Source organism: Callorhinchus milii, unplaced genomic scaffold (genome assembly GCF_018977255.1).
Source record: "Callorhinchus milii isolate IMCB2004 unplaced genomic scaffold, IMCB_Cmil_1.0 Scaffold2, whole genome shotgun sequence".
NCBI classification, from domain to species: Eukaryota; Metazoa; Chordata; class Chondrichthyes; order Chimaeriformes; family Callorhinchidae; genus Callorhinchus; species Callorhinchus milii.
In genome coordinates this window covers 2,424,122-2,441,586 of record NW_024704743.1, presented here as the reverse complement: position 1 = coordinate 2,441,586, position 17,465 = coordinate 2,424,122, and the positions used below count along the sequence as shown (strand labels likewise).

General features: G+C 43.9%; 1 protein-coding gene across 1 annotated transcript in view; it reads left to right on the top strand.

Moving 5' to 3' along the window:
* lmbr1 (limb development membrane protein 1) overlaps window positions 1-17,465 on the top strand; it is a 78,476-nt gene that overhangs the window by 56,523 nt on the left and 4,488 nt on the right. Inside the window, exons 11-15 of the mRNA XM_007908324.2 lie at window positions 1,204-1,280; window positions 2,116-2,193; window positions 6,086-6,159; window positions 6,415-6,505; window positions 7,740-7,806. Of these exons, the coding sequence (XP_007906515.1) occupies window positions 1,204-1,280; window positions 2,116-2,193; window positions 6,086-6,159; window positions 6,415-6,505; window positions 7,740-7,806 (387 nt within the window). The remainder of the gene's footprint in view (window positions 1-1,203; window positions 1,281-2,115; window positions 2,194-6,085; window positions 6,160-6,414; window positions 6,506-7,739; window positions 7,807-17,465) is intronic.

The window sequence follows — 17,465 nt, the reverse complement described above, 5'->3', positions numbered from 1 at the left end:
AGGGCTGTGGGCAGTCTCAGGGCTGTGGGCAGTCTCAGTGCTGTGGGCAGTCTCAGGGCTGTGGGCAGTGCCGTGGGCAGTCTCAGGGCTGTGGGCAGTCTCAGGGCTGTGGGCAGTTTCAGGGCTGTGGGCAGTTTCAGGGCTGTGGGCAGTTTCAGGGCTGTGGGCAGTCTCAGTGCTGTGGGCAGTCTCAGTGCTGTGGGCAGTCTCAGGGCTGTGGGCAGTGCTGTGGGCAGTCTCAGGGCTGTGGGCAGTCTCAGGGCTGTGGGCAGTGCTGTGGGCAGTCTCAGGGCTGTGGGCAGTGGGCAGTGCTGTGGGCAGTCTCAGGACTGTGGGCAGTTTCAGGGCTGTGGGCAGTCTCAGTGCTGTGGGCAGTCTCAGGGCTGTGGGCAGTTTCAGGGCTGTGGGCAGTTTCAGGGCTGTGGGCAGTCTCAGTGCTGTGGGCAGTGCTGTGGGCAGTCTCAGTGCTGTGGGCAGTGCTGTGGGCAGTCTCAGGGCTGTGGGCAGTCTCAGTGCTGTGGGCAGGGTGGAAGCCAGACTGGAGGGGCCATGCAGGCAAAGCTTGCAATGACAAAACATCAACAAAATGACATTTGTAAACCATCTTTCACGTCGGGAGGACGTCCCAAGGCGCTGGACAGATAGAGTTTGTCGCGGCAGCCAATTGCGCAGAGCAGTGTCCCACAAACAGTTGGGGACTGAGTGACCAAATATTGATGTTGTTTTGAAAGGGGTAAAAACAACGCTAGTGGATGGAGATAGGTTTATAATGCCCGTTAGCTTGGGGCCAAGGAGTTGGAGCTGGAAGGTCAGGTAGAGAGGGGTAAAGATGGGGTTGAGGAACAAGTTTGATCCAGGAAATGAGAGGGATGAAGAAGGGACTGGGTTAAGAGTGTGGAGGGAGGGACAGGTGGAAGCCTGGAGGGGAGGGGGGAAAGGACCGGTGGGGGTCATTAACTTGCAAAACCGTTTGCAGGAAAGTGTAAGTGTCGCTGGGACAGACTTTGATGAAAGAGGAAGACCACTGTCTTTCTTTTGAAGGTATTCAGTGTCAACTTATAATAGCGCTTGGAGGAGCACCTGAACGAGCCATCGCATCTACTTTTGATGCTTTAGTGGTTCACACTCGGCTCTTTTCATCTCTCAGAAGTCTCGAGAAGAGTCTTAATTCATCCAATTTTATACCTTTATTTCTTCTTTCAGAGCGGCGAAAGAATGCCTCTGCGTGGGAAAGAAATTTGGTCTATCCCGTTGTCATGTTAATCCTGCTGTCTGGCACGGTGAGCATTTCATGACCTCAGCTTGTGGGAATGTGGCTGTCGACGACAACGTATGATAATTTGGGAACTTCCTTACACAAATCTTGCATTATCGCAGAAAATGTCGTCCTTTCCAAAGTTTGTTGAGCGCCGAATAGTCATTTAAGAACAACAAATTACATTCTTATCGTGCCGTTCAAGTTAGGAGGACACATCCCATTTAAAACTAAGATCGATTGAGCTTTGTGTCAAGAGTGGCTTTTTGAAGTTTTAAAAGTCACTGTTCTGGTCAGAGCCCTGGTGGCAGATAGGATGAGGATTCAGTTCCTTGCCTCCAACCTTGTGAGGTGCTGTTGAACGCAGTCGGGATGTTTCTGGTCTCTACAATCCCTACGGAATTATTTTATGGTTTCAGTTGTTCCCTTTTTATTTTATTTTTAAAATAAGAAAAAAAAAGGAATTATAAAATCAACGACGACTTCCATTTGTATCGCGTCCCTCACCCAGGGCAGAGTCTCAGAGCGCTTGTTACTACTTCACTTATTGCTAGCTGGCCAAGATTAATTGATGTTAACCGCTATTAGTAGAAACTATCAACATAAAAGAAAGTCACAAGGCCCCATCTTGTCTTCAACATCAGCTTAGCGAAGCGATGCATCAATCAGCCTGTAACTCGCTCGCTCTCCACCAATTTGAATTGCAGATAATTAAAGCTCACATTTTATCCCTGTTGCCAAATATACATGTAACTTGTCAATATGTTGTAAGTTGTGCTTTTGTTTTGTTCTAAATTGTCCATGGAGGGGTGAGATTTATCAAAGTTACTCACTGTGTAACATCTGAAAATGTTTTGCAGACCATCTCTGTCCTGTTGGTTACTTTCAATATACTGGCTTTGCTGCTCGATGAAACTGCAATGCCAAAAGGATCACAGGTAATGCTTTGTCCCACAGTCTCCTTTGAAACTGGGCTGTGTAAAATGGAAGTATTGTATTTGTGCATCACTTTAGGTCCATAAAATTAGACACAGTGTTATCATGGAGTCTGCAAAAACATGTGGCCCCTGGTCCTGCTTGTGGGGCAGTGGGTTGCTGCCAACATCACAGTTAAGTTGTGGAACGTCTGCTAAACCTTTAGAAATCACTGGTTAGGCCTCAGCTGGAGCCTTGTGTCCAAATCTGGGCAGCACACTCCAGGAAGTATGTCAGGTCCTTGGAGAGGGAACAGGGGAGATTTACCAGATTGGTACCAGGGATGAGGGACTTTAGCTATCTGACAAGACTAGGGGTTTTGATAGAGTAGATAGGGAGAAACTTTCTTCTGGCGGATAGGTGGGTCGGTAACCAGAGGACACAGATTTAAGATAATTGGTAAAAGAACCTAGAGGGGAGACTAGGATAATTTTTTACCCAGAGAGTTGTTACAGTCTGGAAACAGATTTGATGGTAGCTTTCGAAAGGGAATTGGATAAGTACTTGAAAAGGAAAAAATTGCAAAGATATGGGGTAAGACTGGGGGAGTGGGACTAGTTGGTAGCTCTATCAAAGAGCGGGCACAGGCACGATGGGCCGAATGGCCTCCTTCTGTGCTGTCAAATTGTATGATGACTTCTGGCTTGTGGTTTAGACTGGCTGGCTTTCTGCCCACTACATTAATGCCCCGAAACTGGCCAGTCCTTGAACTTTGTGTGGTTCCCTTCAACTCTTGATTAAGTTCCAGCTTTATCATTCACACCTTGGTACCCATTGTTCGGTAGTGTTTACATTCACTGGGACTACTGTATTTAAGCGAGTCTTAGAAGTTTAATCTACACAACATTCTTTTCCACGTAGTTAAGCATTCTTGCAAAGTTCAAGGAATTGTAGGTAAACGCCAGTCAAAAGAATTGTACTGCAGTGTTACATAAAGGAATGCTATCTATTCATCAGCCCTAACAATTCTGTTCCAAAGTTAAAGGTGCTTCAAGAAACACGTGGGCTCTCACTCCCCCTCCTCCCTTATATTAAACGACTGCTGAAATGTGTGGATTCTCTGATCTTTGTGAAGAATTAGTTTGCCACAAAACATCTTGACTCGTCATTCCAATCCCCAAAAAGTGCCGTTAAATCTTGAGAGATTTGCCTTTTGCCTCAACAGTTCCCTGACCTTAATTTTTCTTTGTGCTATTCTTCACGGCCGCCCCCCCCCCCCCCGACACACAAAACGGTACGTGATTTTAAAAAGGTAGATTAACACTTCATCTGTTTTTAGAATATACTGTAAAGTGAAGTGAGTTGAAGCGTACTGTATAGAAACATAAAAGGGATTTGAGAAATGCAAAATTACAGCTGATCAAAATACAGACTCTATTGAACGCCAAATGTTTTCTGATAATAAACTTTGCGCAGTCATGCACAGGCATCAAAACAGTTCTATAAGATCTTACTCTGCAGCTTCTTTTGGTGGTTGTTGCAGCATGAAGTGTATTGAATTTGTTGCTGTGATGTATTGCAAGGTGTAAATACCTCTTTTTGTTCCTGAAGTAGTAAATAGCCACCGCAGTTCACAGCAGGTTCCCAGTAAATATTTCCACATATTCATTCCAGCTTTCATCTATAACTATTCCTTTTTAATCTCTTCCACCTATCTCCTCCAAAAAAAACTGCCGTTGATCATATTTCACCCACAAAATACACAATCAATTCACTTTACAGTATAATCTGTAAAGCGCTTTGAGACGTCTCCACAACTTGATAAGGCGCTATATCAAATGTAAGGATTATTATAATACGATGATTGTGAATGTTGATGTGTCCCCTTTGTAGTTTTGTTATTTTATTCATTAATTTACTTTGTCTTTTCGTCACTTGCCCCCACCCACCTTAATACTTTCCCCTCCACCTCTGAAGCTGCTGACTCATCTGGGACACACTTTCATGATGAAACCCATCACTATAATGCTTGCATTTGATACGGCACCTTATCAGGTCTTCGAAACGTCTCAAAGCGCTTCACAGGATACACTGTAAAGTGAATTGACTATATTTTTGTGGGTGAAACTCAGCAGCCAATTGTGCACAGCAGCGTCCCCACAAACAGTCGTGGATTGAGTGACCCAATTATTTATATTGAAGGGATGATTACCCCCGGAAAAGCGATCCGCCAATCGACTAACAACCAGGTTCCTACTTACTGCTGGTAAACGGAGGCGTGTGTGTGGAGTAAGGAAACTTACCCAATGTTTTGTCCTGCCCGGGAATCGAACCCGGGTCCTCTCACTTGCGAGGCGAGTGCTCTAACCCCTGAGCTACAGGACTCCACGACCATTGGGGTATTGCTGGAGTTTAACCAGCTAAAAACTGCCAAGTTTACAATTGTCACTGTCTGGGAAACGTCTTGCTGTTGGTGCAGTTAGGACTGCCCTGCCAGAAACTGATTGGGAAGAATCTCTCCTCCTTGTCACTAGTTCCCCCCCCCATCACCACCCCCCAGTCACACACGCTGAAGCCAGGCTTGTTGCTCTGTCATTAGCAGGGCCTTCAAGTGCTGTAGACGCATCTGGCTTAGGTGGAAAGGACGAATAAATGTTTTTCACGACCCTGATCGAGTTTTGGGAAAGCCTCCTACAGTCTCAGCCTGATAATCTTTCACACTTTCATTAAAGCCACGGTAGCAATGTAGTGCTTAAAGGGGTAACCATATCATTTTAATGTAATGGATTCATTTTGATGGCTTTGGCTGTTTCTCTTTGTAGGAGATATTCATTTCACAAGCTACTTGGCACCATCCCACCCCACCCTACTGCTCCCACCCCCCCAAATCAGATCAACCTTTTGGCAAAATGGACTCATGTAATTAATGTAAAAAAACTACTGATCTGACTTTAATCATAACTTTGTGATCTGTGAACTTTCTGATCTTATGTTGTGGTAAGCTATAAAAATAATGTACAAGAATTTCTGTATCCAAGATGAGCTTTTGATGTTCACGGGCCAACACATAGCAACCTTTGTAGGTTTGGATTCGTTTCGTTTGCTTATTTCCAAGGGAATAACATTTTGAATGCAACTTCAGCAAAGCTACTCAGTGAAAACTTGCATTTTCTGTTTGAACTGTATTCCTCATTTCACGTATGAGGTCTTTTTTTCATCAATTTCATTATGTCATGCCTTAACTGAGACTGGAGATTAGTTGATTCTTAAATATTAAGTGCCTTTTTTTTCTATCCAGCTAACTTGTATAACATGGTCATGACATTGTTTTTTGAAACATTTTCTTAAAGTGGGTTGTTGACTTTGATACCAGACGTGGTCGATTATCAGTTTCAGCTCTTTAAGAAGTTCTGTTTAATTTTGTTATTATAATATTTCTCGATCCTTTTTCTATGGTTTGTGTCAGGAACATTTGTTAAAATCCTGAGCTCGAAGGAAAGAAAAAATATTCAGATTCTTGGGAGTTTTTAAACGTATTGAAGTTTGAAACAAAACCAAAAATCTCTTCCGTAGGAACTCATTACCTTGATTTGAATATTGTGGTGGGAACCTTCTTAAAACCTGTAAAATGAAGGATGCGTTGTTTAAATCAAATTTTAAATATACGCCAACTCCTGCCGTTGTTATCCATATTTATAAAATATAAGATTTGTATCGTTAAGAAAAAAAAGTAGCCTTGGTTTAAAATGCATACACGCACATGTGGGGTAAATAATATGTGCTGTGTGTGTCTCTGTGTGTGTGTCTCTGTTTGTGTGTGTGTCTGCGTCTGTGTGTGTCTGTGTGTGTGTGTCTGCAAGAGGTTAGTTTCATGGGAGAGAAACTTCACACTACTTTTTTTTCCCCCCCTTTCAGGAACTCGGCCTTGGCAAGGCCTCGCTGTCTGCCTTTGGTTTTGTTGGGGCTGCGATTGAAATCATCCTGATTTTGTATCCTTTTTTTCTCTCCAGTGCCGTCTGTTAACAAGTATTATAAACTGTTTTCTGGGACAGTGGTATTTTTCTAAGAGTTAGACCTAGAAAAACAGCGGTGATAGCCTGGGCCATGTCACTACAGAGACACTTGAGAGGAGCTCTTTGTTGTTTCGCAAGTTTTATTTAAGGCACTGAAGGAGATGGCTGAGGATAGGAATGAAATGCTCGCATTCCTCACCCTGTGGAAGTTCTTTCCCTTCATTCTCACAGCTATCTGATGGTGTCCTCTGTCGTCGGTTTCTATAGCCTCCGATTCTTTGCTGGCCTCACTCCCACGAAAGACGACACAGCAATGCCTAAGGTAGGGTAAGCTGAGGTGATGATGTGTATTATGGCTCCTCTCTGGCACTCAGACAGCTGGCCGTTTTCTTCAGTAATTGCCTTTAATGGCTCATTTGCAACGATCAATATTTGTTTGCATCCTGCGTCAACACAAACTGGAAGATTTTCATAAAACTCAGCTGTGTAGAAAAAGGATGTTCTCTATTTGGTTTGGATGGTTTCCATTCACTTGTAAATAGCTTGGGATGGAAAGGCTTGTTAACCAGCTATAGAAATCCAGTGAAAGGACTTTTCTTCAAAGGAAACATCTGCTAATGAGTAACTTTAATTGAGCTAATTGTACCTCTAATGCTAAAGTGTAAGCCATAGAATTCAGTTTACTTAAGAGTGTCCACAGAAACTCGCTCTTCAAAGCACGGCACTGAGATCTGAAACATCAAAAATAGTCACAGAGGCAGATGGTGCCATTTGTCTATATACATTAGAGATTTAAGACAGTTGCTAGACTGAGCATCACTAGAATCCTTTTTTTCCTATCTTTTAAATAGAAGCTATCCATTGAAAAACATTTTTAAGGCGTTGTTAGTAGATTAGGTGAAGGGTGGACATTAATCGCACAGTTCTTAAATATGAAAGTGCAAACACATCGGTGTTTTGCTTTACCTCATAGCAAAATCCAACAGCTGATCTGACTAGGAATCCTCATCAAATTGTTCACACTGATGTGTAAAATGAAAAAGGAGACAATTGCTAAAAAGGCTTTTTATTTACTTTCTGAGAGGAGGTGTTCACTGCTGTCTATTTGGCAGGATCTAATAATAATCCCGGCATTTGATACAGCGCCTTATCACGTCTTCAAGACGTCTCAAAGCGCTTCACAGGATACACTGTAAAGTGAATTGATTATATTTGGTGGGCGAAACCTTTCCTGCAAGCCCACTTTGTTTCCCTCAGTGTATGTTCGATGTCAAACACGATCATCTTGTTACATCATTTGACGAGTCCTGACCCAGGATGACACTATTGAAAGGACCCCCTCCCTAAAATTGAGGATATACTGCCATAATTACATATTTTTTTAAAAAAATCAAGACTTCCAGTTCTGATTTAAGATAATGCCTTTGTAAAAAGAGTGCTGCATGCTGTCATAATAAAAGCTCTTTTTGTTCTAACAGTCTCAGAGTAGGCATTGTATTTGTTGCCTGACTAAGAAAGGATATTCGACTGAGATGAGTTTTGTTCTTTTTCAACAGATTATTGGAAATTGTGTGTCAATCCTAGTCCTTAGTTCTGCATTGCCCGTTATGTCAAGAACCTTAGGTAAGTTTTCACTGATCAAGAGACGAGCTTTTATTACTACAGATAAAACTATACCTGTGTTTGTCAGTGTAGGTGTCAGGCACTCCAAAATAATAATAATAATAATACTTACATTTGATACAGCGCCTCAAAGCACTCCACAAAGTATTCTGTAAAGTGAATTGACTGTATATTTTGTGGGAGAAACGCGGCAGCCAAATTAAACAATTACAAAATATATAAATACAGTCATTTCCTCAGATCTTCTTCATTCATTTAATATATTCTAATCACAATTTTCAAACCTCTGCTGAATCTTTACATGACCTTTGATAGATAAATACTGTACAGCATATTATAATTTTATGGTTAGTACATTGCGTTCACCAAGGGCAAGATTTATTATCCAAGATGATTTTGTAATTGATGTAATAATGTTAATCGTTACACTCTAAGGTTATCTTTTTGAACTAGTACAAAGAGTTTTTTTTGATGTTTTCCTTATGAGACAGCCAAAGGTACAGTGATATGTGCTGTGAAGTAAGGTTGTGCTGCGTACTCCTTTTCTAAGAGGAGAAATCTTGTTCTTCACAAGATCCCTTGGTCAAAAGCAATGGAATACAATGACATTTGTTTAGCACTTTTCATGTCAGGATGTCTCAAGGTGCTAAAAGCAGATGTCGGCAAAGCAAGACCCAATCTGGGCTGTGCAGTGCTCACAAGTACTATGCAAGGCAGACCAAGATTCTCTCGAGAAAAGAAATGGTTCTGTTCGTCGGGAGAGGCGAGGGTTGCAAGGAGTGAAAGAAAGATAAAAGAATGGAGTGGAAGGAGAGTGAGAGGAGAATCAGGGAAGCAAGATGAGACTCAGTTAACTCATGAATGTTCTCATTTGACAGCAAATACAGTATCTGCCCTGTTTCACTCCCCTATTTTAAATGTATATCAGCAGAGTGTCCTATTGCTGAAGGCAATAATTGTGGTTCAAGCAGTCGAGGTATATTTTGCCAGGCATGCTGACTTCATGGCAAGTACCAGAAGTGTTCTCATATTCCATATTTACCCAATGAGTGGACTTTGTAGGACACTTCTGCCAGTATGTTCTAACTGCACCATCACGCAGATGTATAAGCATCTTATACTTCATTCAGTGGAAACAACAACAACAAGATTTCATTTATAGAACGTCTTTCACATCAAGAGGACGTCCCAAGGCGCTGGGCAGTTGGGTCAGGAGCCGAGCAAGGGGGAAATGGTCACGGTGAGGGGAGGGAAGGGAGGGGGCGAGGAGGGGGTAGAGAGTCGAGAGGAGAGCTGAAGGCTGAAGGTCAAAGAGAAAGGTCTTGAGACCGGCCTTGAAGGAGGAAAGGGAGGAAGCGGCGAAGGCACTGGGGATGGAGTTCCAGAGCCTCGGGGCTGAGAGGCTGAAGGCCCGGCCACCGATGGTAGGGCGGTTGGGGCAGGGGATGTGGAGCAGACCGGAGCCAGAGGAACGGAGGGTACGGGCAGGTACGTGGGGGATAGTAGGTTGGAGAGGTAGGAGGGAGCGAGGCCGTGAATGGCCTTGTAGGTGAGGATGAGGATCGTGAATTCGATCCTCTGGGGGATGGGGAGCCAGTGGAGGCGAGCGAGGAAAGATTGGTGTGGTTAAATAACGCTACAAGTTCCTGAGTCATTCAGCGGAGAGCCTGCGAACAAAAAACAGTGAACGTGTCCATGATTGTTGAAGACTACTCTTGGTGCTGAAGAAGGCGTTTGACAGACTGAGAACCAAGCTAATTCAGTAACATTCTTCTGCTGTCTGGTGGCTAACATCCTTCATGTTTCTATGGCTGGTTTATTCAAGTCTGTTTGTGGGGACGCTGCTGTGCGCAATTGACTGCTTCGTCTCACCCACAAAATACAGAGTCAGTTCACTTTGCAGTATATTCTGAAGCGCTTTGAGACGTCTCAACGGAATGAAAAGGCGCTATTAACAAATGCAAAGATTACCATTGTTACTATTCCCAGAGCACAGAATATTATCTTCGTTCAAACCTACTGAATGTATCGTGGACGTTTTTCTTCAATGTGAGGCAATACCTCCGCTGATTTTGAACGTCCATTACAAAAGGCAGAAGTGTGTGAAGGGGAGAGTGAACAACTGTAACCATGCTGACTACAATTATGAATTAAAACAAAATAACTGCAAGGAGAGTAAATCCTTTGCAAAGCACATAACTATTCTGTTGTAATTATGTGCACGATCTCTGCTTTACTTGCTTCACAATTAAAGTTTCAGATCCCAACGAAACATGGATTTACTCAACAGCAAATTACGTTTGTATAGATGGCGCCTTTCAAGTCGGGAGGACCTTCCTCACTGTTGAGGAGCCGTTTCTACAATAGTTTCCTTCTGTTTTGCACCCATTTTGTTTCTGATAAGCTTTGGCGACTTTAACTACTCATTACCAGACCATATCAAGCTTCAGACTCGTCCTGTTCAGTATCTTAACTTTCGCAAACTTCAGGCTTGAGGATGCTGGCAATCGCTGTAGTGTTGGCTCTTCAAACAATTTTTCACACGTTGTGTGTTACAAGACAGTGTTACCAACAGGACACTAATCAAGCCCACTGATACAAAGATCTTTTCGTCCCCCCCAAAAAAATCCTTTTGATAATTTCAGTGGATCACATTTCCGTGTGGTCAGGTTTTGACGTTAACAATTTTCATTCTACCAAATTATTCTTCAACAGCTAACGCCGACTGGCCTGAACAGTTATTAAACGCAGTTTGCATGTGAAGTGGTTGCGTTTCAGCACATGCTGTGACTTAAGAAGCCACAACGTTGGCAAAAAAAAACCCTGCCACCTCTTTCAGAGAATGAGATTCCTGAATCGTTTACCATAGAGATTTATAAAAGAATTGAAAAGGAGAAAAAGGAGCGATTGAACAATTAAAATTCTGCTAACAAATTCACAGACACAGCTGTCCAAACAGGATTAATGGGACGTATTAGAGTACAGTGACTCATGCAGTGCTTCACAAAATATCGACGTGCATTATTTTACAGGTTCTGCTGAGTGGCACTCAATAGATGAAAGAACTAAATGTGTTTAACAGATTCATAGATCTCTGCACAATATGGAAAGCTGTGCTCCCAGATTGGAATAGTTCCAGGTTTCTGGGCATTTTGAAATGTTGGGAAAAGTAAGCAAAGGAAAAAAAAAGTTGTGTTGTCTTTGAGCTTTAACATTCACATTGCCTGGTGAAGGGTGGTGCTGTAAAATTACTCGACTGAGACAAATTATCAAAATAATACCTAAAATGACATGGCTGGAAAAACATTAAAATAAATAACAATCCTTGCATTTGATATAGCGGATTATCACATCTTCAAGACATCTCAAAGCGCTTCATGGAATATACTGTAAAGTGAATTGACTGTATATTTTGTGGGCAAAACGCGGCAGCCAATTGCGCACAGCAGTGTCCCCACAAACAGACGCAGGATTGAGTGACCACATTATTATTATTTTTTTCCAACATTAAATGAACATTAAAGAGAACTGTTTCACCCACAAAATACACAGTCAATCCACTTTGCAATATATTCTGTGAAGCGCTTTAAGGCGGCTCAGCGACATGATAAGGCGCTATATCAAATGCAAGGAGTATTATTATTATTACTGCCTAATTTCCATTTTATATCACGCACAAATACTATTTGTAGGTTTACCTACCTTCACATTTATTATATACTCTGCAGGAGTGAATGTGAAGGGCAGTAAACACAATACTTGCACAATATTTACTTCACCCAGTACTACAAAGCTGGAACGTCACAGACTGATGTGGTTAGATCTGATTGATGGATAGCTCAGGTCATCTATTCACTTAAGCTGTTTTTATGTTCAACGATTTGACGATTTTGCGTGCTTGCAGATAACCGGCTTCCACCGCCACCACACCCAGAGATTGTTTTGCTGCAAGATAGCCTTGCAGAAACTGAAGCTTTCTTTGCTTCTGGTGTTGATCAGTTTTTGGAGTCAGCTGGGTGTCTGTCTATCACACGTGAAAACCCATCACCACGATTAAGAGTGTTGTAGATAGACCCGAGTTCTATGCGTTCCACCGACATAAATTCCCTGGAATACAATGTGCACTCTGTCCCGGAGGAACGCATCTCGCTTACCTAATTCTGGAGAGTATTAGGCACAGGTTTTTTATAATAATAATAATAATAATAATAATCCTTGCAGCTGATATAGCATCTCATTGAGGCGGCATCAAGATACCCCAAAGCACTTCACAGGATTTTACTGTGAAGTGCAGTGACTTATTTGTCAACAAATATGTCAGCTGATTTGCACGCAGCAAACACAAACAGCCAGGAAGTGAATGTTTCCTTTTACGCAGTTGGCCAGGGCACCGAGAGAAACTTTTATTTCTTTCCAATCAATGCCACGGCATCCACCTGAACAGGGGGGAGCCTTGATTTACAGTCTCATCTAAAGGATGACACCTCAGAAAATGTCACACTATCCCCCAACACTGCCTCAGTGTCTCAATCGAGAGAGACCAAGTTCAAACATGGGGCTTGAACCTGACCTTCAGAAGAAGAGTGTTGCCAACTGAGCCAGTCTGACAGCGAAACTGCAAACGTCTACAACAACAACAAAATTACACTTGTAAAGTGCCTTTCACATCGGGAGGACGTCCCAAAGCGCTGGACAGTCAGAGTTTGGGACCAGAGCTGGAGGTGGGATTGGGGAGGGTGGAGGGCAGGGGTAGGGGAAGCAGCTTCTCAAGCCTAATCGGTGCCCAAAGGACCCATCATTATTTAATGTTTTAACCATCTGGTCTCCTATCCATGTGCTGAACAGACTGAGTTCCTCTGGTTGCTTCTGCTACCCTGAGTACCTCCAGCAAACCACCAAGGAAAAGGGCAAGAAATACTTCAAGATCTTTGCTTAGATGTAGTCCACTAATGTTCTGCCATTTTATTAGATCATGGCTCGTCTTTATTTTTAAGCCCTCATTTCCCTGTTCTTAGGCAGGTAGGAAATTCTCCCTTTCCCTCCTTCAGTATCTCTCCCTCTCTCATCTCTTGTAATACCTTCATCAATTCTCCATTTCTGGGCAGGGTATTTTTCTTATCTCAGCCCTTTGTGTGAACAAACAAGAGCCACCCTTGTCTTAACGAAACATTAACATTATGATATGAGCCTCTCAGGTGACACACCATGTCCCAAGGTCATTACTGCTATTTTTAGTTTCTTGCGTGTAGAGGATAGATATGTATCTGCTGGTGTTTGATGACTTTTTACTGACCTTAGTTTTCTAGCTGTTGGTCGCCAACATCATTGCTGATGATTTTTGCAACACGACTGAATCTTGACGATAATTTGGCAATTCTGGCTGTGTTCATTGTGCTTCCTTTTTAAAATGATAGAGAGAATATTTGGTTTGCTCAAAACCTGGTTTATTTGGGTTAGTATTTTGTGCAAAAAAATCTTCAAATAAAATTTGGATCTGTTTACTTAAATTGCTCGGCAAAATTAAATGTAATAAGCATGCACGATTTTGGAGAAATAGCCTTGCAATCAAAATCACATGAATATCTAATTTTAGAAAACATAGTCAACATGATGTGTAGTTTCAGCTTTTTAATGAAAGGTCATTAGAAAGATGAACACAGAACTTCTATAGTGACTCAAGAAATTTGCTTTCCAGGGCACACCTACAAAGGGATGTTTAAACTTTCCAAATATTTAAACTAGCACAGTATATGTTTGAATAATGTTTGACGTTTTTCTTTATTTCTTTTTAAAAAAAAGTCTGACTGAAGTTGACTCAGGTGGGACGGAGGAAGTGGGCTGACTTCACAGTTTGTGGTAACCTGGGTGTGGTGATAGTACATCAGAATATTTAGGACACAAAAAGACCTCTCTCCCCAACAAGGGTGTCTTTTTGTGGATAATGTTCAGACTCATCTTCTTGTCGTACTCCTCATTCCCTTCTATTCGCGAGCGAGAGGCCCCAAGTTCGATTCCCGGGCAGGCCGAAACGTTGGGCAAGTTTCCTTACCCCACAGGCCTCTGCTTACCAGCAGTCAGTAGGAACCCGGTTGTTAGTCGATTGACAGATCGCTTTTCCGGGGGTAATAATTCCTTCAACAAAATTAAAAGAAAAAAAAATGGTTGCCTCAATCCATCTTTGTGGGCCACTGTTATGTACAATTGGCTGCCAAGTTTCGCCCACAAAAATAAACAGTCATCAACAACAACGTGGATTTATATAGCGCCCTCCACACCGGATGGCTTCTCAGAGCGCTTCACAGTAACAGATCCCGGGGCCGTCGATCCACTTTATATTCTGTGAAGCGCTTTGAGAAATCTCGAAGCCGTGATAAGGCGCTACATCAACCACAACAACAAGATGACATGTGTACAGCGCCTTTCACGTCGGGAGGATGTCCCAAGGCGGTGGACAGTGACAGCATTTCAGACCTGAGCTGGGGTCAGGGGGGGAGAAGGGAGGGGAAGGGGGTTGGCCGATGGCATGGTCGAAGAGGAGGGTTTTGAGGCGAGACTTGAAGAAGGCTAAGGAGGGGGTGAGGCGGAGTGACTGGGGGATGGAATTCCAGAGGTTGGGGGCAGAGTGGCTGAAGGCTCTCCCGCCAGCGGTGGGGCGGGTGGTTCGGGGGCCAGAGCGGAGGGAGCGGGTGGGTTGGTAGGGGGTTAGGAGGTCGCAGAGGTAGGGTGGGGCGAAGTTTATTATTTATTATTATCCGAGTGTCTAATCCAAATGCCACTTGGACACCTTTATATTGTCTTCAGTGGTCTTTTCAGATAGAATTGTGGAAAAAGTTTTTGTACTTTGTGCGAAATCCAAAGTTCCTGCTGATTTCCCGTCCAAGGGCATGAAGTCATTTCTAAGCGAGGGTGAGAACCTTGAACGTGATCTGGTGGGAGATGGGAAGCCAGTGGAGTCTGCCGAGGGCTGGGGAGATCAATATACAGGGTTTGGTGTGGATGCAGATGGCAGGGATTTGGATGAGCTGGATCTTATGGATGGTGGAGCTAGCGAGAGTAACGAGGAGAGCATTTCCTGTTGGGATGAAACAAAGCTGTTTTAGGAATACAAATACAATGTGATTTACATTTAAAAGATGCGTGTCATAGAGGAATAGGTGTTTAACAGCCTCGGTTTTAAGTTTCATCTGAAGGCACCGCCCAGCACTGCAGTGGAGTCTCATTTGAGACTAAGTTCCACGTCCTGACATACATGGATTCATAACATCGAGGCTCGACTATGAAAACTCTTTGCTTGTCGGCCTCCCCAACTCCACAGGCCGCAGATCATCCAGAACTAACTCTGCAGCCCGTGTCCTCTCCTGCACCAGGCTCCGCGACCCTATCACCCCCATCCTCGCCCGACTCCACTGGCTTCCCATCACACAGAGGATACAGTTTAAGATCCTGATCCTCAAAGCCCTCCATGGTCTTGCTCCCCCCGACCTCTGCCACCTCCTAATCCCCTACCATCCTGCTCGCTCCCTCCGCTCAGCGGGCTCCGGTCTGCTTCAAGAACCCCGCCTCACCCGCTCCAACATTGGCAGGCGGGCCTTCTGCCACTCTGAGCCCATACTCTGGAACTCCATTCTGCAGTCCTTCCACCTTGCCCCCTCCCTCACCTCCTTCAAGACCCATCTCACGACCCTCCTCTTCGACCATGCTTTTGATCTCCCTGTTTCCCCCCCGCCGCCCTCTGCCCTCCTCCACCCTGACCCCCAGCTCGGGTCCAAAACACTGACTGTCCAGCGTCTTGGGATGTCCTCACGATGTGAAAGGCGCTTTACACGTGTTATTTTGTTGTTATTGTTGAACCCACAAACCTTTGACTCCCGAGGCGAGAATCCTACCTGCCAAGCCAGGTTGATGCGTGTTTTCTGGAGTTCTGGATAGTCTGCAGCTTGGATCAGGAATTGTTGGGCGATCTGGCAGGCAGTGTGTTAGTGTGGTCGAGCCTGAAGGTGCTTAGGGTCCCGGTGGCCCAAGGGGAGAGGTAGTGGCGGAGGCAGGTAGTGGGGGGAAGGCGGAGTGAGTCAGAACACGGATGTGAGATTTAAAGGACGGTTGGGAGACGATCACGACACCGGGCCTCCTGGCTGCAGGCCGATGCTGTTGGCGCCAGAGGTGAGAAAGCGCCGGCGAAAAGTTGAGCAGGAATCCCATTGCTTTGTCGACATTCAACTGGAGAAAGTTCGAACTCACCCGGGAATTGATGTCTGACAGGCTGGCAGTCGGCAGAGCAGCGGTGTTCCTGGAATCGAGGTTGGAGGCAGAGGTAGAGCTGAGATAATAGATTACGCAGGGAATAAACTCACAGCAGTTGAGATGGGCAGGAAGGAGATACTAGATAAATTGGGCAAACCTGAAGAGGAGAAAGCTCCATGTCCAGATGGATGGCACCCAAGGAATAGAGGATGTAGGAGAAGGGATTGGGGCTCCTGTGGAGTGTAAACACAGGCTCAGACTAGTTTGGCCAAATGGCCCGTTTTCATGCTGTAACTTTCTGTGTTACTCCAAGCTGCCTCGCTCTTAATTTTTTTTCAGTGTGGAGAAGGTTTTAGACGTGGAGAGAACAACAATCAATCTCTGCAATAATGTTCAAAACGTCCATCAGGTCACCTTGTTGTTTTCTTTTCCAAGGAGAAAATCTCAACTTAATTAACCTTTCCTTATAACTTGGGTTCCTCAGACCAGTTTCCATAGGCAATATTATCTTTTCTAACGTTAGATGGCAAAATCTGGCATCGAGCAATACCTTGTATGGGATCAACAATAACCTTTTAATTTGTACCATACCTTCTTAGTAATGAAAGCAAGCGAATTATTGAATCAAGTAAGGAACTAGGAACAAGACTCTCAAACAGTATGAAGAATCTGAAAGAGGTTCCAATAGACAGAGGGTTTAATCTTTAAGTTTTCTTTGTTTAAACTTTCATTTGGAAATGGCTACAGTAAAAATAGATTTATAACAATAATAATTCTTGTATTTGATCTAGCACATTATTACGTCGTAGAGACATCTCAAAGCGCTTCACAGAATATAAAGTGTAGTCACTGTGTACGCTTGTGGGCGAAACACGGCAACCAATTGCGCACAGCAGCGTCCCACACACTCGTGGATTGAGTGACCCACTTTTTTTTTTGGAGGGATTATTACTGACGTGAAAGACGCTCTTTAATTGCAATTTGTTCTTTTTTTTGTCATTGTTGGAACTCATCTCCGTCCTTAAGAGTATCCAAACCAAACGGAGTCCCATGCAACCCACCTGTATGTAAAGCTCCCAAGATATTTATTGGAATGGAATTCGCACTCTCTGCTTGGAGGGGGCTGCTCCTGCTAATTTAATTCTAGAGAGTGTTAGACACAGGTTGGTAAGAGCCAAGGCTTGGGGACCTCAAGAGTATGTGTGGGTGTAACTGCTGGAGTCTAACCACATAGCTTGGCATTGAGAGCACTGTCTGGCAAGTTTCTGGGACTATCCTACCCGTTGGAGCTTTAGCTTGTAGGGTGAGTGGGCCAGATCCCTGCTCCCAGTGACTGGTCTGCCTTTCCAAGTCTTCTTGATGAGCCAGGCCGGGCTGTGCTGCCATCAGCAGCGAGTGCCCTGGAATAGTGCAGCCCC